The sequence below is a fragment of the Triturus cristatus genome, chromosome 10, assembly GCF_964204655.1.
Source record: "Triturus cristatus chromosome 10, aTriCri1.1, whole genome shotgun sequence".
NCBI lineage: Eukaryota > Metazoa > Chordata > Amphibia > Caudata > Salamandridae > Triturus > Triturus cristatus.
Genome location: NC_140593.1, coordinates 264,065,409 through 264,087,613, shown reverse-complemented (window position 1 = coordinate 264,087,613; position 22,205 = coordinate 264,065,409). Strand labels below are relative to the sequence as shown.

The 22,205-nt window shown below is 45.3% G+C and overlaps 1 protein-coding gene across 2 annotated transcripts in view; it reads right to left on the bottom strand.

Moving 5' to 3' along the window:
* LOC146789297 (calcitonin gene-related peptide type 1 receptor-like) overlaps window positions 1–22,205 on the bottom strand; it is a 2,166,593-nt gene that overhangs the window by 1,219,124 nt on the left and 925,264 nt on the right. For both annotated transcript variants that reach the window (XM_085630942.1, XM_085630944.1), the window contains exon 5: window positions 11,920–12,073. In XM_085630942.1, coding sequence (XP_085487068.1) covers window positions 11,920–12,073 — 154 coding nt within the window. The remainder of the gene's footprint in view (window positions 1–11,919; window positions 12,074–22,205) is intronic.

Here is a 22,205-nt window from a genome sequence, read left to right as displayed (position 1 = left end):
ATGTCTGCTTCACTAAAGACATCAACAAAATACTATCACACATGAAGTTACTCCTTAAACACACATTTGAGCAAAATCTCGGCCTGCGGTAAATCACCCTGATTAGTATAGTATCCTCCTGTGCCAAGTGTCCCCTGCACTAATCGTACTCCTCAGTAAAGATAGAAATCCTATTTCCATATGGTTGCCAATGACGAAGGCTCCACAAAACTCTAGCAGACAACCATAACATGGTGTCTCCTACACCTTTATTACCATACTGGAATCTATGGCTACGTCAGACCTGTTTTACCACATTAAACACCACATTCAAACAACATACACTTCACCTCCACCAGACATTACACAATTATTACAACGCCGCAAGCTAAGGATAAGTCATACACACAACCCTATTAATGGTCAGTCCTCGGCTGCTATTATTGTTATGTTATGTTAAAATGTTATGTTAAAATGCGTTTATATAGCGCTCGGCTACTCTAAAAGAGCGTCCCGGCGCTTTCCACATACAGCTACAGTGTATAACAACATAACAATAAGAGCAGAGGCGCAAAAGAAAAGAAGAAGAGAGTCCGCTTAAACAGAAAGATTAAAAAGCCAAGTCTTCAAATTCTTCCTGAATTGAAGCAGGTTGGAGGTACTGCGCAGTGCCAGTGGGAGCGAGTTCCACAGCTGGGTGGCCTTGTAGCTGAAAGAGCGCCCCCCGATCCGTGCCTTCCTCACGCGTGGAACCACAACCGTGAAGAGGGATTCCGAGCGCAGTGAGCGGGCAGGACGATAAAAGGCCAATCTCTTCTGGAGATAGCCAGCACCTGAGCCGAACAAAGCTTTATGTACCAGTGTCAGGGATTTGAACATAATCCGCTTTCGGATCGGGAGCCAGTGCAGCGTCTGCAGAAGACCAGAAGCCCGTGCGCGTCTATGTAAGCCAAAAATTGCGCACGCCGCAGAGTTCTGTGTCACCTGCAGACGCTGGACCAAATAGTCAGGAAGACCCAAAAAAAGGGCATTAGCATCATCTAGTCTGGATCCGATAAGCGCCTGCACCGTGATCCGTCTATGCTCCGCAGAAAGTAGTGGAAGAAACCTGCGGAGCATTTTCAGAACCCCGAAACAGGTGCCAGCCAGGCCAAGAACATGAGATCTAAGAGAAAGCTGGTTGTCAAGCTTAACGCCGAGATTCCTGGCCACCAAGGAAGACTGCGCCGGGGGACACATGGCGGCCGGCCACCACTGCCGCCACTCGGGATCGATGACACAGCCGAAGAATAGCACCTCCGACTTGCTGGAGTTGGCCTTTAGGCTGTTCCGTTGGAACCAGCCAAAGACCATATCCAGACAGTCCCGTATTCTCTTCCCATCAAATGGCTGATCTTTAGCACATGTGAAAAGGAGTTGCGTGTCGTCAGCGTAGGACACGATCTGGGCTCCGTAAGCCTCCACCGCAGCCGCCAGGGGGGACATAAAGATGTTAAACAATGTCGGGCTCAATACAGACCCCTGGGGAACCCCCACTCCCAATGACGGCATCTCGGCGGAGCTCTGGGACACCCAGACCGTCTGGCGGCGGCCCTCTAGAAAAGATGAAAACCATCTGAACACCGTCCCCCTAAGGCCGATGTCATGAAGCCTGGCAAGGAGCGCCTCATGGGGGACGGTGTCAAAGGCCGCCGACAGGTCCAACATGACTAGCATGGCCTTGCCACCCACATCCAAGGTCTCCCTGATGATCTCAGAGACCTCCACCAACGCCGTTTCCGTGCTAAAATTAGGACGGAACCCGGATTGGGATGGATGGAGCAGTTTATTAGATTCCAAGAAGCTCGACAATACACCATGCACATGCTTCTCGGTGATCTTAGCCAAGGCCGGGAGCAGTGAAATTGGCCTGTAATTGGCCAGAACCTCGGCATCAAGGCCAGGCTTTTTCAGAAGGGGGATCACCATCGCCCTTTTCCAGGTGCGAGGGACACTCACCTCCCTCAAGGAGGCATTGAGGGTCGGGTTGACCAAGGGATTCACCACTGCCGCCATCCCGGCCAAAAATTTGGCAGGGCAGGGGTCCAGTGGGGAGCCAGATTTAAGACTGGCCAGCAGGGCCCGGGACATATCGCTGGAAACAGGAGGAAAGTCAGCCAGAACTGCCGTAGGCAGGGACGATGTTCCGAGTCCGGCGCCACGGCCACAGCAACCCTCCGCCACGCTCTCCGAGAAGGAGGCCTGAATTGCCTTGATCTTGTCGATGAAAAAAGTGGCAAGATCACATGCCCACGCGTCCGATGGAACAGGCTGGGATGAGTAGGAGGAGGGGGCCGTGAACTCCTTCACAATCGTGAAGATCTCCTTACAGGAGTTCGCCGCCGCCTCAATCCTCCTAGCAAGATAATCCCGTTTGGCACCCAAAATGTCGCGATGGTAGGCCTTCACCGCCGATCTATAGGTAAGTTTGGCCTCCTCGTCATAATGAAGGCGCCAGGCCCGCTCGGCAACCTTGCATTGACTGCGAGTCAGACGCAACGCCTCCGTAAACCACGGCGCCGACTGCCGTATCACCGAGGACCGGGGGGTTCCCCTTGGTGCAAGATCGTCTAATCTCTCAGTAAGCCATAGCTGCAGGGCCTCTGTGTCTGTTTCCGGATCCCCCGAGAGGGGGCAGGGATGTTCCATGAGCGCCTGCTCCAACATATCAGGCGTCACTCTGTGCAGCGCTCTCGAGGCCGCTCTGGGCACCGTGGGGGCGCAGACGTCAGACCGCCCATTTTCCAACACGGAAAACCCAATCAAGCTGTGATCCGACCAGAGCACCGGCCGTATTTCGATGTCAACAATAGGGACAGAGGAGAACACTTGATCGAGGGTATGCCCTCTCTCATGTGTAGGCCCTGACACAAACGGTGCCAAGCCAAGCGGAGATGTAATATCCAGCAGTTTAACCCCATTCGGATCATCCGTGACATCGAGATGAAAGTTAAAATCGCCTGCCAGCAAACAGTGCTGTGCAGACAGCGCCAGCTCCGAGATGGCTGTCTGGAGGTCCTCCCAGAAAGAGCCCACCGGGCCAGGAGGCCTATAAACCAACAGACCCTTGAGTGCTTGAACTGGAGACAGTCTATGCGTGAAGCCGAGGGATTCAGAGCCCTCAATGGAATTAACAGGAAGAACAGAGCAAGAGATGTTCTTCCTCACCACCACAGCAACTCCGCCCCCCCTACCCTTTGCCCTGTCTTGGCGAAAAATGTTATAGGTTGGAGGGATCGCAGTAAAGATGTCCGGATTGGACGCCTCTCCCAGCCAAGTTTCGGTCAGGAGCAGGCAGAGGGGATTATCCCTGACTAGAAGATCGTAGATAAACTGCGCATGTCTACCTACCGATCTTGTGTTCAACAGCAGGCAGAGATGTTTCGTATGTACTTTAGAAGCCCTAGGGGCACAGCATAGTGACCTAGTGGGCAACCAGCCACACGCTGGGCAGCGGCGTTTGCCCTTGTGTCGACCGGGGAAAACAGAACGACACAGGCTAGATGTAGTGCGCAATGCTCGAAGCGTGGCTGAGGTATAATGTAACATACTACCCGCTTCCGATCAGAGTCCTCAGCCGCCCCGCCGCCTCCGAGACGCTGACGAGCGCAGACGGGCAGGACTCTGGCACGACTCAGGCTAAGCGAGGGCTACCACCTGCGCGTACCGCTGCGCGGGGGAGGCGACTTTAAGTAGGCTCTCCCGTCACCCAATGCGCGCGAGTCCGATCCAAGATGGCGTCCGCCGCTGAGAGTGATGCCCCAAGCCAAAATGGCAGCCAAGATCGATCCCCGGATCCCGGACCCACCAAAGTGGTGGTGCTTTGAGGCGCAGAGTGCGCTTTTTTTAAATGCAGTGAGGGGCCAGAGGGCACGCGCTACAAACAAGCAGCCGCACGAGGCAATGCAATTAAAAGCAGGGGTAAGTGCAGCAACAAAATACAAACCCAAATACAAAACGGGACAGTTGTTAAAAACACAGCGCTAGTGCAGCGCGAGCTATGCAAAGTGGTCGGTGGTCCACTAAACATTGGAATTCCGCGAGGACCTGCCGGAGCTGGGGTTGCGCTGGGAACGTGCGAGTTTCCGGTATTTGGGTATTCAGGTGGCCGCCACGGAGGGATTGGCGCTCGCACGGAACATGGATCGGGTACTCACCTCACTGCGGCAGTCTGTGACGTTTTGGAACGCCCTGCCGCTGTCCCTAATGGGACGCCTGTCTGTAGCCAAGATGGTAATGCTGCCACGGACCTTGTACGTCCTGCAGAACACGCTATGCCCTCTCCCTCCTAGGGTTTTCTGGACCCTTAATTCACTACGGACCTCCTTGCTCTGGGCGGGGGGACGCAGTAGGGTGGCCCTCAGGACGGTTGTGCGCGCCTATGAAGAGGGGGGATTGGAGGCCCCACGTTTCGATTTATATTATTACGCAGCGCAGCTCCTCCCGGCGGCCAGATGGTTTGCAGACACGGATGTGTGGGAGACGCGATTGCTGGCGGGCAGGGCCACGGCGAAGGACCTTCATTTGGCCTTGATGCGGGGGTCGGGGCGGATGCTGCGCTGCCCTACGTGGTGACACATACGGCACGGGTATGGCAGCGGTTTGTCGAGCGGGTCTTGGGTGCGGCACCCTTTCATAGGGATTTACCAATTTGGATCCTGGCCCCCATGGTGGAACTAGAGCGCCAGGTGTCATACCGGGACTGGAGAGAGGGGGGTTGTGAAGTGTTGGCGGACCTGTACCCCTCGGAGACCTTCCTGTCATTCGAGCAAGCGGAGGAATTTTATGGTCTTCGGGGAGGACAATACCTACATTATCAAGGGCTGCGAGCGGTGGTGCGTTCGGTCTGGCCGCAGTGCCCGGAGATGCCCCCGATGACGCAGACTCTTAATGTAATCCTGACGTGCGTCCGGGGCCGTAGATTAATTGCATTGTTATACGCGGCGATGAAACGCGATTCGGCTCCCCGGAGCCTCCGGCGTGGGAAGCGGATTTGGGAGAGCCTTTAGAGCAAGGACAACGAACGCGAATCGGAGCCTTGACGAGGAAAGTATCCTGTAACGCGCGGTTTAAGCTCACCCATTTTAATTTCATGCATCGCACTTACCTTACCCCGAAGGCGCTGAGTAGGTTTGGAACGGGCAGGGGGGATGACTGCCCTCGGTGCGGCGCACCAGGGCGGGATTTTTACACCTGGCCTGGGACTGCTCGCTGGTGGAGAAGTTCTGGATAGGAGTGGTGGGCCGCGTTGCGGCCGCCACTGGCCTCCGAATCCAACGGACACCCCTACACTGCCTGTTAGCCCTGGTTCCCAAACCGAGGAAACGGAGACTAGCCTATAAATTGCTGCAGTTAATGTTGGTTTTGGCGAGGCATAGGGTCGCGATTACCTGGATGGGTCGGAAGGCCCCGGAGCTCGATACGTGGCTCAGGGATGTGAGGGGATGGTCGCTGGCGGAAGAAACACATATGCAGTGCTCTAGGAGGGACGTGAAGTTGCAGGGGGACCTTCTGGCGTGGCGAGTTCTGTGTATGGAGGGGTTGGCGGAGGAGGGGCAATCGCCACAGAGTGAGTCGGAGGGAACGAGTGGGGAGCTGTATTCCCCGCTATCTTCGGAGGGGGAGGGGGGAGGTGAGGAAGGCGAGGTTGATCCTGAGCGGGACTGTCCCGGATACTCTCACGTTATGGCCGGTGGCCTGCCTCACTCCAAGGTACTACATATGTATATGCTTGCTGCTTGGACCTGTATGTACTGCTTATTTCTGATGTCGGGGGAGGGGGGTGCAATTTGACTGTTTGTATTAAAACGAAAAATAAAGTTTTCAAAAAAAAAAAAAACATTGGAATTCCGCCTATCTTCTGAATCAAACCACAGACTTTTGGACCAGGACTGATCAGGGCTGGGACATTAACTATCTCTTCAAAAGACCCTTTAACTCTCTATCTCAAGACCCTAACTTTCCTCTGCTAACAGTTTGCTAATGCAGAGGGTGATGGGCCCTTTTTCTCTACTCACCTGCGCTTAATCTATTTGGGGTGCTTGAGGAATAAAAGAGTTACGTTCAGTTCAAATTCACAATTACAGTGCCACCCATGTGGCTACACAGTAGTGATCAGAGTTGATGAAAGGATAAAGTGTGGATTCTTAGCAGATTCAAAGCCAGAGTAGTATAACTCAATCTCAGAAACATTCCATAAAAGTATATTACCAACAAATGTTAAATGAGGACTTACAATAGTGTGGAGAATCAGAAAGACAATATGATATTGAGATTGAAAGTTTTGGGCCTCCGGTCTATTACGCTTGAGGATGTCTACTCCTCTGATAACCTACTCTAAAAGTGGTCAAGGGAAATCCTAATTAGAACCTTAAGAATAGAAAGGTTTTAGCTTAGGAGAACATCTGTAGATGTTATCCTATAACAAAGTATTGCATAGTATGAAGCCATGTAATGTGAGTAACGTGTAGAGATCTGTACCTCTCTTAATCTAGAAAGAACCTCTCCCCCCAACTCAAAGAGCATCAACTAGTTATACCCACAAAAGACTTTTCTAAATCAGTCTCAGAGATACAGTTAGGGACCACCTTCAAACAGTGCTCTCTTGGCACACTCGTAACTCTTCTTTTTTGATCCACATATTTAGAATGATCTCATATTCCTTCTCCTCATTCCACACAGACAGCAGAGTCCTCCCTTCTGCTCATTATTTTTTATTGCCTTTGACTCCCTTAATCTTTTCAAACAATGACCCTTTCTCCATTCATTAGATCACCTTGCCAGCCTCCTACAGATAGAAAAAACACTACACCAAAAGAAAAATATTTACTGAGGTCAAAATATTGTGGAATGCTTAAGGCCTTTAGTCAAACGAGCAAAGCTAAAATTCCAATACACGGTGCTACTGCATAATATGAATACATAGGCAATCACATTATAAGTGTAAATGCATTTCTGGTAAATTAATATTCTATTACATAGTAAATGCGAAATACTCTTGAGTAGATATATGAATACATGAAGATTAATTAATGCTATAAACACACTTTTACCTATACTACATCTCATTGTTACTGCAAGAGAAGCATTAGCGCACACACATTTAAATGAGATTATGTAGCAAATGCACTTTCTATAGGGTTTAATGCAATTCACTCCATTAGAAATGTTATACCACATGGACACTTCCATCTTTTAATATACATATATGTGGCCTAATTGATAATAGCAAGGGTGGAGCCATATTTACTCTGCTCCAGAAGAAAAGAAAGACAGAGGTTGCACTGTGGAGTGGGGCTGGTTTGAGCATTTCTGCCACGAATGCTTTTGGTTTACAGTCTGGCCCTGCTCACTGTCCCTCTACATGAGATGAATGTTGTACTACACTAGCACATTAAACATCAAAAGGAACTGGTTAAATCATTTAAATAAACTTTGGTTTAACTACGTCAATAAAATATTAATTGCAGTCGGTTCACGGTAATATCATGCATAAACACAACAAATTTCCTATAAAGATAAATCTTTAACAACATTTAATAAAACGTTCATTAAAAAAGACAGAAGTCTTTGCGGTACTCGGCAGTACTTAATCTAAAAAGCATAATCATCACAACCTATAATGATGAATGTGAAGGAATTTGTAAGGCAGACGCAGTAATTTGACTACAGCTGTAGAGATTACATTGGTCAAACCTTTTAAGCATATCTGAAGTGCATCAAAAGCAGTTCGAATCCAGCAGCAGTAAATATGGCGCACCTGCTGCTAAAATAATTTGTAGAAATTACAAATGGGTAGATGCATGAAAACATAGAAGCAGTGTGTTGGCTGCAGCCTTATACTGTTTAAATGCATCTCTCGCCCCCCCTTTAATGATCAGACAATCAATGCTGATGGAAATGTTCTTAGGTATATCTCCCATTCAAGTCCGATTATGCATTTTGGCACAGCCACGAATCAAAATGTTAGTAGATACTTACAAGCCACGCCAGGGGCGATTTGTGCCACCTTGCATGGCTTTGTAAAGAAATGTAACGTAATGCAGTGGCTTGCACTGAATTGCATAGCATTTCATTCTGGGAGGCATTCCATGGGTGGAGCATGGGTGTTCCTATTTATCCACCCATGGATTTCATGAAATCCCATACTTACAAAGGTTTGTACACCTCGGATGGCACAAAACCACTATGCCTCCCACAGGATGGCGTAAAGTGGAGCACATTTTTTTTTCTTATTTCCGTTTTCTATGTGTACTGAATTCTGCAGCAGACATAGAAAGAGGAAAATGCCTTAGGAGATTGTTTTGTGCCCTTTCCTGCACAAACACAATTTACCTTGCATTGTGGCGCAAAAGTACCTGCACTGGCAATAAGCTGCCTGAAATGAGCCAGCGCTATAACAGAGTAGAAGTGTCCCATATCTCAGTAGACAAGGTAACTTACTGCACTGTGCTGTGTGAAAGGTTAGTAAATTTAGCCCTTAGACTATAACATATTTTCAAAGTACTTTGCCTATAAACATGAAATATTCTTCAATGTTTCACCCCAGAGTAAAGCTTTAAGTGATTCGAACTCGAGGACTTGAAACACCTAGGTCCTGATTCCAAGGGTAGGTGCTATTTAGCGCACCTGATAAATATCGATACCAAAGGGTATGTTATTTATTGTGCATGATAAGTAGCACCTATTATGAGTTTATGGGGAATAACATGAGGATTTGGGTTTTTGATGCACCAAATTCTGCTTGATAGGGTAAATACTGCATGCTTTTTCCATGTTACATCTAAACTGACATGACCTGCCTAAATTTAATGAGCCTTGAGGTATTTAACACATCCGGTAATTATCAAATATGTTAAATACCCTTTAACTTGTAGTTCCAAACCTTGCATAAACAGGAGTTTACACATAGGTAAGAATACACCAACCACATCATAAACAGGCCCTTAGACTATAAATTACAATAATATTCACTTCAGTTTTTTATTTTACACATTTCCCCATGTGCTCCAGTACTATAACACAAGATAGAATCAATTTTTGTTGTGATTGGATACCTTAGGATCAAACAATCTACCATGTGCTACCTCTAAACAGAGGTGTTAGTACACATTTCTAATTTAGTGCTGAACAATTTTTAGTTGACCTTGTCAAAGGTTATTATTTCTAAGTTTGCTAGCCACATTCTTAAAATGTTATCTTTGTTGCAAATCTCCAGCACATTCTGTAGGTCTATGGGAGTGGTATCCACCAGGACCAAATTGCTCCTATGGGCCAACAAACTGACCAGAACTCCACCTAATTTAGGAGCGGCACAGTGAGGAGACTGTAAGTGAACTTGGAAATTAGACATATACAGGTTGACTAAAGTTGGAGCCAAAGTGCCATCTTGTCTGAGTCCGTTTCCTTGCTAGAAAATGTGGCCTGGTGGATTAACTGTGTTCTTATCTATGTGTGCGTCTGCAGTCCTTGCACCAATGCACCTGATGGTGTAAACTACAAGTTTATTCCACAGTCTCATGTGGGCATTCAATTAAATCCTCTACTATAATTTACATATAAAAAGTAGATGCTGGCATCCTTGTTTGTTATCGCTTTCAATGCTAACCTAGTGCTGTGGCATTATTGTTCGTTTAGCGACCTCTTGTAAAGTCTATTTTGATGTTATGAACCCTATCATTAGACTCTAACAAATCAGTTAATTGGGCAAAACATTATGTAGGAAATAAATAGCCATATCAGCCTCATGAATCTAAAAGTGACCATACTCCTCTGGGTCTTTCTAATGAGTCAATTCCCTTGCAAGAGTCGTAAATAATTCCTCTATGCAGTCAAGAACTGGATACACAGTAGTTCCCTTAAAGGCTGCATTGATTATCCCAAAAAATCAGAAATCAGAATGGAGTCTAATGGAGTTAGAAGCTGGGGCTCTGATTGGCTTTATTTCTTTAAAAAAGTTACTATAGTTCACAGCACATCTGCTGATTTCCCTGGCTTCCATTTTGCCAATAAAATGCACTTTACTAGTGTTTCTGTAATTGTAAAGCTCTGTGATGTGTGTAATATCACCTAGTTGTATTAGTGTGATATCTGGAGAAATACAGGTTCTATCATCTGACTTTACTATTAGTGTCCACTTGCTGGAGTCTTTGTTTTGCACATTTTTCATTTAATGTGGCCTTTTTAATCCCCATGAGGTATTTCTTTGATTATAGAAGCTTGCTGATTTCATCAATCCATCTGTCCTTGCACTCAAGTCAGCTGCTACAAATAGTTAATCCTTCAATAGATCATGTGTAGTGTAAAACATTATAATAAGGATATTATTTCAGAAATTCTGTTTTTATACACCTCTCCAACAATAAAGAATGAGATTGTGTTAAATACTAAGACCAGGAATCCAAAGTTGCTTTTGCACTTTTAATTAGTCATGCTTGTTTGGCCTCCATCTGACTTATATCCACAAAATGTATAGAAGATTTGAACGACAGTGAGAGGGTTGTCCCTGTTGGGGCTCTCACACACTCTTGATAATATGCATTAGGGTAACAGCGCGTTTCCATATCCTGTGCTGAAAAAGGTCGATTCCTGAAGTTATTTTCTTCATATGTGCCAGAGGAAATGAATTAACTTTGGGTATGACCCAGGGAAGAGGAAAACCCTAATCCCTAATATGATCACAAAATATTTATTTCATAGTTGCAGAAAAGAGACAGTTAATTTTGAGCTATAGGTTTGAGTGTTATCTGTTTTCCTTTATTTGCCCTCTGTCATTGAGCTGTGATGTCTGTGTCATTCTCCATCTCATCAACCCTGCAATCTCTGTGTGATGGATAGCTATAGTTATACGTTCTTTCATTTATACATCCCTATGTACATGCTCAACCATTACAGCCTCACGCATGGAACACTTTGGATATTTTATGACTCGTTATTTGAGTAAGAGCCTTTCCTTAAATTTCACTCTGCATACTTTATACAAAAACCTTCACGTTGCTTCCAAATGCCACAGCGGTGCTAGTTGAGGGTGATATAGGATGGGGAAATAAGCGAAATAAAACATATGCTTTTTAAACCGGATATGATCCTGATGAAGAGATACATAGAGATGAAAGACTACAACATTCCGAACAAAACATTAAGGGCCAAAATATCGACAGCTGAGGATATATAAATGTTCTATTCCAAATTCTACATACATGTACACACATATGCACCTTGGTGATATATATCTTCATGGTACATAGATGTGGACCAGTGGACCGTGAACTTATACTTCCCGCAGTACGCTTAGCTTTCAATGTTTCGTCCCTCTATATATTGTCCACGATATTACTGCGCACCTGTACAGAGGGCAGGGCACACGCCCATCCCAGCAGGGGCTCCTTACGTTTTCTGATCCAGATGCGGGACACTAGACCTGTCAATCTGTTGCATCTCTTCTTTCAACCACTTTACCAAACAGCTGGAAGCCCCCTCTGAACTTGCAAGAGGCGTCTATGCTGGACAGCGGTGCAGCTGCTGTCTCTGAATCATGGGCATGGCTTCTCACCCCTGTCGATTGAAGTCTCATGCCGAGGATTCCACTCCTGCTGACATAATTGCCTCAATTACGAACAGCTGCACAGCCAATATTTGGATGTTAAATGGATGCACTTTCGCATTTGGTCCGTGGACTGTTTCTCAGTTTTTAATTATGTTTTTGCTGCCATAAAATGTAATTTCATTTTTAAGGATTGTCGCCTGAGCAACATTTGATGAAATCAAGACTAATCCATTTTGTTTCTGTATGACTTCTGTAAATAGAAATCGTATTTATAGAGACAGTGGGTAAATTTCAATGACGACAAAGAAATGCTCTTGTGGCCAGCCAAGGCATACAAATAAAACACGTATCCTTACCAGCTCTGCCGTAAGGGCCCTCTCTGTTCATCTTCTCATAGCACTTGAATTGGGAATCGATGATCTTCTGCCTTTGCAGTGGTGTTTCAGTGACAATGGGCACCAGGGTAGGGTCGGCATAGGTTACAGTAGAAGCGAGACTTGAAACCACTCTCTGCATAAAAACAAAAACAAACACATTATGAAACTGAGCGAAAGCAGAGGGCACAACCAAAAACAGAAACCATTGGGATTACAGTCACGCGTACATCTATGCCACTGCGTGCCCCTTCCCTTTCTTTCATTGTGCTGTCTAGAAATCGTGAAAAAACAGTATATTTTTGCCATCATGGTATGGATGGCTATATCTCAAAATACCTTTGACTGGGTTGAATGGTGTTTCCCCCGGTCTGTCATACATACAAGTTATCAATTCCACTTTTATATACTGTTTAAAGGCGTTTATATGCTGCTTAAATTCAATGCTCAATGCCTGAAAAAATTGTGATTGAATAATTGGTGATACAGAGCTTAATTATTGTTAGTGGTGTATCATATTGATTAAGTTGGGTTCACCTATGCAAGCTACTCCATGCCCACAATCTGCTCATGCTCTGACCATGTACCTAGCAACTGGTTAGATTACTGATTAAATGTATACATTTGATGAAAATGGTAATTCTGAGCACAATTTGGCACTTGTGTTTCAGTTTCCGTGTGTTCTTCTCTCACGGAGTGCATGGAGGCTGTTTCCAAGTATGGAGTTTGTTTCATACTGGTATTGTCTCCTGTAGTACATTGCTTAACATTTCACTTGTTTGATTTGTGGGACATATGGTGAATTAACATTCTTTTGAAATGAGTACCATTGTGTTGGGTAACCATAACCATCTGTTATTGCAGTGGCAAAAGGCCCCAGGGTCAATGTACACTTGACAATTACGGGGAACAACCTTTACAACGCAACTTTTACAACGCACTACACTTACAACGCATTTTTTACAACGCAACATCCACTACAACGCATACCATTACAACGCAGGACACTACAACGCATTTTTAAAAACTACCTTTACAACGCATTCCATTACAACGCATACTACCTTTACAACGCATACTATTACAACGCATAATATTACATTAAAACCCCTACACTATCCAACACTTGCCCTACTGTTGCACCCCCTGGAGTTAGAATAGTAATTTTTACCCCTATACTATCCAACACTTGCCCTACTGTTGCACCCCCTGGAGTTAGAATAGTAATTTTTACCCCTTTACTATCCAACACTTGCCCTACTGTTGCACCCCCTGGAGTTAGAATAGTAATTTTTACCCCTATACTATCCAACACTTACCCTACTGTTGCACCCCCTGGAGTTAGAATAGTAATTTTTACCCATATACTATCCAACACTTGCCCTACTTTTGCACCCCCTGGAGTTAGAATAGTAATTTTTACCCCTACACTATCCAACACTTACCCTACTGTTGCACCCCCTGGAGTTAGAATAGTAATTTTTACCCCTATACTATCCAACACTTACCCTACTGTTGCACCCCCTGGAGTTAGAATAGTAATTTTTACCCCTATACTATCCAACACTTGCCCTACTGTTGCACCCCCTGGAGTTAGAATAGTAATTTTTACCCCTATACTATCCAACACTTGCCTTACTGTTGCACCCCCTGGAGTTAGAATAGTAATTTTTACCCCTATACTATCCAACACTTGCCCTACTGTTGCACCCCCTGGAGTTAGAATAGTAATTTTTACCCCTATACTATCCAACACTTGCCCTACTGTTGCACCCCCTGGAGTTAGAATAGTAATTTTTACCCCTATACTATCCAACACTTACCCTACTGATGCACCCCCTGGAGTTAGAATAGTAATTTTTACCCCTATACTATCCAACACTTACCCTACTGATGCACCCCCTGGAGTTAGAATAGTAATTTTTACCCCTAAACTATCCAACACTTACCCTACTGTTGCACCCCCTGGAGTTAGAATAGTAATTTTTACCCCTATACTATCCAACACTTGCCCTACTGTTGCACCCCCTGGAGTTAGAATAGTAATTTTTACCCCTATACTATCCAACACGTGCCCTACTGTTGCACCCCCTGGAGTTAGAATAGTAATTTTTACCCATATACTATCCAACACTTGCCCTACTTTTGCACCCCCTGGAGTTAGAATAGTAATTTTTACCCCTATACTATCCAACACTTGCCCTACTGTTGCACCCCCTGGAGTTAGAATAGTAATTTTTACCCCTTTACTATCCAACACTTGCCCTACTGTTGCACCCCCTGGAGTTAGAATAGTAATTTTTACCCCTATACTATCCAACACTTACCCTACTGTTGCACCCCCTGGAGTTAGAATAGTAATTTTTACCCCTATACTATCCAACACTTGCCCTACTGTTGCACCCCCTGGAGTTAGAATAGTAATTTTTACCCCTATACTATCCAACACTTGCCTTACTGTTGCACCCCCTGGAGTTAGAATAGTAATTTTTACCCCTATACTATCCAACACTTGCCCTACTGTTGCACCCCCTGGAGTTAGAATAGTAATTTTTACCCCTATACTATCCAACACTTACCCTACTGTTGCACCCCCTGGAGTTAGAATAGTAATTTTTACCCCTATACTATCCAACACTTACCCTACTGTTGCACCCCCTGGAGTTAGAATAGTAATTTTTACCCCTATACTATCCAACACTTGCCCTACTGTTGCACCCCCTGGAGTTAGAATAGTAATTTTTACCCCTATACTATCCAACACTTGCCCTACTGTTGCACCCCCTGGAGTTAGAATAGTAATTTTTACCCCTATACTATCCAACACTTGCCCTACTGTTGCACCCCCTGGAGTTAGAATAGTAATTTTTACCCCTATACTATCCAACACTTACCTTAAATCCAATGTAATATTATGCGTTGTAATAGTATGCGTTGTAAAGGTAGTATGCGTTGTAATGGAATGCGTTGTAAAGGTAGTTTTTAAAAATGCGTTGTAGTGTCCTGCGTTGTAATGGAATGCGTTGTAGTGGATGTTGCGTTGTAAAAAATGCGTTGATATGCATGCGTTGTAAAAGTGTGCGTTGTAACGACATACATCCGACAATTACAGATGTGATGTGGACTTAGTTATGTTTCAAAAGTTGTCAGGCGGGTAAGCAGCAGAGGTTTCAAGTGATCTACAGGTCACACAAAAAAGTGTGATTTTGCTACATTTGTTCCCCTAGAAATGGTGGATGTGAATGACTTTGCTTTTAGCCCGCCTAGCACCAATTACCACTCTATAGCTTGTGTTATTAATAAGAAACTCGGAGGCCCAGCAAGTGGGCAGGCAGCCACCAGCTTACACAAAGTATGGAGACTCCTTTATTGCAAGTGCTAAATAAAAGTGCTCCCTCGTCCCTTGAGTGACGTCATGGACAGTGATGAGAAAAGTATGCTCAACTGTGAAATTACTACAAAATTTTAACACATTCTTTCTAGTGAGTAGGGGCATTATTTGGTTGTTCCAGACGCAGTCTAATATCAGAATACCCTTGAAATAAAAATGAGAGTCATGGGCTTTAATGGGAGATAACAGCCTCTTACTCAATATATTAAAACATTAGATTTATTAATCACTCCAGAAAAGCTGGAATGCTGTTTTCGGGATTACTTCAGGGGATTAATTTATTTTGGTATAGATTATTTGAGGCTGAGTGATTTGGCTTTCATCTTTGCAGAACATTTACAACTTAAAGTGTTGGAATTTTATTTTCACATTAATGTCTTTCTGTATTGCCAGTCATGAGTGTTTCACCTTTATAATCATAACGCTAGGGAAATGTGAAAAGATATGAAACAATGTGTTATTTTTGTAGGGCTTTCAACCAAATGGTGTTAGAAATTGGGTTGTTGGTTAATTGGGGTGTGAGCCCTGGTCAAGCAACAACCACAATCCTTGTCAGGGGGAGGCACAAGCCAACCCTAATTTCACCTGTGCTCAACCCTCTGGAAGCTTGGCACAGAGCAGTCAGACTTAACTTAGAGACAATGTGTAAAGTATTTGTGCAACACTTCAAATAGTAATAAAGTGTAACACCAAATAAAAAGGACCCAACAACAAGGTAGAAAATAGAGTTATTTTTAATAAAATAAACAAGACCAAAACAACAAAAAGCTAATCAGAAGAACCAGAGATATGCAATTTTAAAGGTTTCAATGAAAATAGTACCTAAAAGCACAAAGCGCCAACTGCGGATATCTGGTCCCACTGAACTGGGACAAAGTCACACTTAAGCCCACTGAGCAAAGTAACTTAATACCGGTTTGCGAAGCACTGTGAGGGTCCATGTCAAGATGTGGTGAGTCTGCGTTGTGAGGTCCTACATTTTCATTAAGGATCGCATTGATGAGGGCTTTTGATGCGAAGTCTGACATTGAGGATTTTTTGCACTGTTGTGGAATGCGTTGGCATCAAGGAGCTGTTAGCCTACTGTGCAGATTCCAGTGTCATCATTGAGGCTGCCATCATGGAGGTTGCGTAGGGCAGTGGCGGTTGTGATGAGGTTGCGATGCAATGCAGGTCTTTGCAATAGGGTGATCCGCGCAGTTGCAGCAATGCTTCGGCTCTGTTTGGGTTTGCGCCATGTAGCAGACGAGAAGTGTCTGTTCTGCTGGATCCATGGAGGTTGTAAAAGCACCTTAGGCCCACTTCCAAGGGTCCAGGAGTGGGGTCGCACCACTTAGCAGGGTAGACTCACAGGTGGCAGCGTCCACCTGCAGGGACCGAGGTGGGTGGAGCTTTCTGCCCCTGAGGCCTAAGGCAGGAGGCCAGTTATTTAGCCCTTGGACTCACTATGGGGTCCTGGGTTCAACAGATGCATTTCCAGTCCTTCTCACACAAGCAAAAGGGCAAAAGACAGCAGGTCAGCACAGCAGGGCAGCGGTTATTTCAGAGCAGCAGTCCAGCAGTGTGATGGTCTTTCAGCAGCACAGCAGTCCTTCTTCCTGGCAGAGAATCCTTAGGTTCAAAAGTGTACCTGAAGAGTTGGTGTGTGAGGTCCAATATTTGTACCCAGCTGTGCCTTTGAAGTGGGGAGAAGCTTCTAGTGGTTTTCCTTTGAAGTCCCCAGGCATCCAGTGTCACATGGCCTGGCTCCAGACTAACTCCTAGGGGTATGCAGCCCTTTGTGTGGAGGCAGGACACAGCCTATTAAAATGTAAGTAGGGCTGTGGCCAGCTCCACATTCTCATCTTTCCAGTCTTGTACCATCCAGGCACACCCAAGCTCTTTATTGTGTGTGGTTATGGGGGAATACACAACGCTCAGCCATCAGCTACACCCATAAATGTGACCCAGGGACTAAGATTCAGATTATGAGTTTGATGGTCCATTGAACCGTCGAACCCGTGGTGGAAGTTGGGACTGCCACACCAGTGCTCTGCCCGTCGTATTACAACTACGGCGGTCGGTCCTCCATGGCACTGTCGCAACTGCCAGAAAACCACATTCCCCGGTAGTGGCACAGTGGTGTGATGTTGCAATATACTTGGCAGGGTCGCTGCATCCCCGCCAAGCATATTGCCAGTTTCCTCACTGCTAGCGGTCTCATGACAGTGTTCATGCCATGAAATTGCTGGCAGTGAGGTAACTAAGGGGGCCCTAGAGGGCATCTTGGTTCCTCATTCCATGGGATGCATGCAGGTGCACACATAGTGTGACCCCTTGTCTGCATGCACACCCAGTTCCTACACGACATGGACTTGACAGTCCATGTCGTGCAGGAACTTGCTTTGGTATTCCCATTGCAATGCCTTTCTCAAAAGCACCGCTGTGGGAACACCAAAAGACGCCCCCAGACAAGGAGGAATATCATAAACTGGCGGGCGACTGGCGGTAGAGTTTGGCAGTGTGGGAAAGGAGCTGCAGCATGCCACCCAGATCCCACGCTGCCAAACTCATAATCAGGCCCTAAGTGGCTAAGGCAGGAAAACTTCTAAATGCAGCATTTTCAAAATTGTAATTTAAGATCTGACTTCACCATAAATTCGGATTTTTCATTACACTCCAAAAACACCAAACATAAACCAGGATATGTAAAACTAAAAAGTAAACTTCCAACTTTTTAAGTACATTGCACGCTGCCCGCTGGGCTATCCAGGGCCTACCTTATGGGAGACTTACATGCATTAAAAAGGAAGGTCTGCACCTGCTAAAAGGTTTGCTTTTCCAGGTTGACATGGCAGTTTAACACTGCGCACACACACAGGCTGCAATGGCAGGCCTGAGACACATTCAAAGTGCTACTTAAGTGGGTGGTACAATAAGTGCTGCAGGCCCACTAGTCGCATTTAATTTACAGCCCCTGGGCACAGGTAGTGCCACTCTACTAAGGAAATAATAGTACATTAAATATTCCAATTGAGTATAAGCCAATTCTACCATGCTTTAAGGAGAGAGCAGAAGCACTTTTGCACCGGTTAGCAGTGGTTAAGTGGGTAATAACAAAGTCAGCAAACAGGAGAGTTCAAGCCAACCATGTAAGGGGGCAAACCACCCAAAGAATGCCAGGTCTAATAGATGGTAATTGTTCATTAATAGAAGAAAGGATTGGCATCCAAAGTGGAATAGGGAATGAAATGGAAGAATCTATTTTTCTTATGATCAATTACAGTAATGTTCTCAAAGATGCTTTCTTTGAGTAGCTGTGCCTCAGTCCTTATTATTCTTTACTTTCCAAACCTCCTTCACAGAGCTACTTCTGTGAGTAATTGTGTCTTACTCCAGTTGCTTAAGTAACTTAGCAATTGCTAGAATTAAGCCAAGCTTTGTAGAGGAAAAAGGTTTATGTACTGTGCCATGCACGCGTCTTTCCACTAGCTAATTAGAACCACCCCTTTCCCACACATTTCTACAAATCACTGCTCCATGTGTTTCACCTTTATTCTCTGTTTTAATGATATTATCTAGGTTTTTATTAATTGTCTCTGTTGCCCTTCTTAAAGATATGTTTTTTTAAAACTAAAATGATGATTTTTTTTAATACAGAAACTGGTAGGCTCATTTCAATTATTGAGTACTCAGAACATGCTTACCCATAAAAATCAAAATTGGCACAGTTTGTACCCTAATCTAGTATATCTCTTTTTTTAATCAAATGTCACATAAATAAAGAGTAGTACCTGATTTTCTAAAGACATCTTTGGCTAGTCAAAATGAGGAGCTCACATATGTTTTGCAACCCAGGGAATGACAAATACTGTAGTGTGCCAACAATACACCTTTTTTTGTTGAAATATTTTTATTTATTTTTGATAATATGAATTTACAATCAAAGAAATCATGAATGCACGATACAGATTGGTAGTTGGGCAATCACAATTGGTATAAGGCAAAAAGTAAATCAACAGTTCCTCTGAAAGAGAGCATGAGGTTAGAGTTCAAATACATATGCTAAGGGTCAGATCCAACTTAATCTCCTTCATCAGTGATGGATCTGGTCTCACAATCATCAAGTCTCTTTCCCCGATCCTCCCAGTCGCAACAGCAATCCCTCCTCTTCATCACCCAGTTCTAAACCATAATATTTTATCCACTGCGCCCATATCTTTCTAAACTTCCGGGGCTAACCCCTCGCCTTATATGCCACTTTCTCAGATCCGAACTTGCTCTTCATTCCTTGAGTGTAGAGAGTCATTGGGCACTCCAATACCTAGTTATATCCCTTTTGGCTACCACCAGCCCCAAATTAGCCAAAATGAGTTTATGCCTTGTCAGGTCCACATCTGTGGGGATTCCCAGTATGAGGAATTTTGCGTACAACTCAAGTTGGGCCTCTAGTATGTTGTTTAGTTCCTGTAATGTCTTGCTCCAATACGTTTGAACACTACTGCACTCCCAGAGGGTGTGTATGAATGTACCGCATTGTGTGTGGCATCTGAGGCAATTTGGGTTATCTGCTCTCCCCATGGAATGAAGTCGTGCTCTGTCAAAGTTGGTCCTATGCAGGATTTTATACTGAATGAGCCATAGTCGTAGTTTAATCGCTACTTCTCGTGGGTGTAAGGGCAGCTTCCCAGTCGATATCCTCTAGTGGACCAGTGGTAAGTTCCCATTTAGTTCGAAGAGGGCCTAGTTTGTCAGACATATTGGTAATCAGTGTGTTGTAGGTCAGCGAGATGGTCTTCCTGTAAAAGTCTGCCTTATAATTGGGCATATTCCGGCAGTGTCTCTGTGTCTAGTCCCTCCGGCTGCCAGGCATGTTTTAGTCTGAGATAGGCATAGGGTTGAGTGTCATATAGCTGATATGTGGCTTGAAGTGAGGTGAATGGGGCTAGTGTGCCTGCCTGCAGTACATCCCCTACTTTAGAGATCCCTATTAAATCCCATTGTTTAAAGCCTCTTAATTTTCTAACTTCAATCAGTCTAGTTCCCTCCCATAATGGGGTCTCCCTTGTTGGTTTCGTTTCCCATTTTATTCGCTTCTCAGCACTTTTCCATGTCTCCAGCACACATTGGGTAGCTGGTAGGAGTCGAGTACAACCTTTGCCTCCGTAGATAAAGTGTAATTGCGCGCGCTCTCTAAATTGTAACCTTTCCAACCTGTAGGTGGGGCGGTCTCCTGGAGCGTGGTTCTTTTAATTGATTACAATGAGATGGGCCACCCTGTAGTAAGCTTTGATATCCGGCAGGCCGAGACCCCCATTGTATGGGTTTCGCTATAGCGTTTGCAACGCTATTCACGGATGGGCGCGGTCCCATTGAAGTAAGCGAAGCTCGCTATTGAGGGTTGTGAACATGGTCTCTGGGATTTTACAATAGGTATTTTGCAAGATGTACAGCAACTGCGGGAGTGTGATCATCTTGTACATAGCAGCCCTCCCCATGATCGTCAGGGGGAGTTTCCTCCTCCTCTTGACATCTTCTTGGAAGTTCAAGAGAATTCGTCTGAATTGTGCTCTAAGTTAGTTGCTACCTCAGTGGTAATATAGAGTTCCAGGTAAGTGAACCTCTCTGTGGATAGCCGTAGGCAGCTCAGAGAAGTCTGGGGCTCCACCATTACAGCTATGGGGTACAGGATAGATTTACCCCAATTAACCCTGTATCCGGCATGTCGGCCATATTCTTCAAAGATTTGTAGCAGTTTGGGGAGTGTCTCTGCTGGGTCAGTGACATATAATAAAATATCATCCGCATATAGCGATATGCGTTCTTCTAGAAATCGAGACTCGTCGATGAAACCCCCAGACCTTGACGACTTCAAACTACACAGGCCAAATGCTCCAGTATAAGGGCAAACAGTGGGGGAGACAGGGAAAAACCCTGCCTAGTGCCTCGTTGAATCAACCAACTCGTCGAGACAACTCCGTTAACTCGTACTTTAGCCTCAGGAGCATTATACAGGAGTGCCAACCAGTCCCTAAAGTTTGGGCCGAATTCAAACTTTTACAAGGTGCATCTCATGAAGGGCCAATGAATGGTATCGAACGCCTTCTCAGCGTCTAACGAAAGGAGCAGATGGGGGCTTTCCTGACTCTGAACCATGGCCACCCAATTGGCCAAGCGTCGTACGTTGAAACGTGTGGCTCGCTTAGGCATAAAACCAGTTTGGTCTCTATGTATCAAGGGGGTAGTGACAGTCAGGAGCCGCATTGCAAAAATAGTGCCCAGAATTTTGGTCTCAATGTTGAGCAGAGATAGGGGCTGATAGGAACCACAGTCCTCCAAAGGTTGCCCTGTCTTATGAATTACCAGTACAGTGGCCATTCGAAGATCTTGTGGGAGAGCCCTTGTTCTTTTGCCAGCAGGAACATGTCTAGTAAGTTTGGCGCCAGCAAACTACTATTTAATTAAAACAATTCTTCTGGGAGTCCGTTTGGGCCCGGGGTTTTTCCCGACTTTTGCTGGCCAATGGCCTCTGTCACTTCCTCGAGAGTGAGGGCCTCCTCTAGTCTGTCCCTCTCCTCCTGAGAGAGCGAGGGAATCTCGATTGTGTCTAAGTAGTGGATTATTAGCGCCATGTCCGCCTGAGATGTAGCTGCATACAAGTTTCTGTAGTACCGTGCAAAGGTCCCTCACAATATCTGTGGGTGTAGTATATGTGGAGCTTTGGTCTGTAATGGACGTTACCCATCTCAACTCCATTTCCTTCCTGCCCAGCCACGCTAGCAGTTTCCCTGCCCTGTCGCCTGTCTCGTAGAGTCGATGTTGCACTGCCAATTGCCGAGCCCTCACCTCCCTGGTCACCAACGCCCGATATTCCCTTTTGGTTATTTCAATTTGGGGA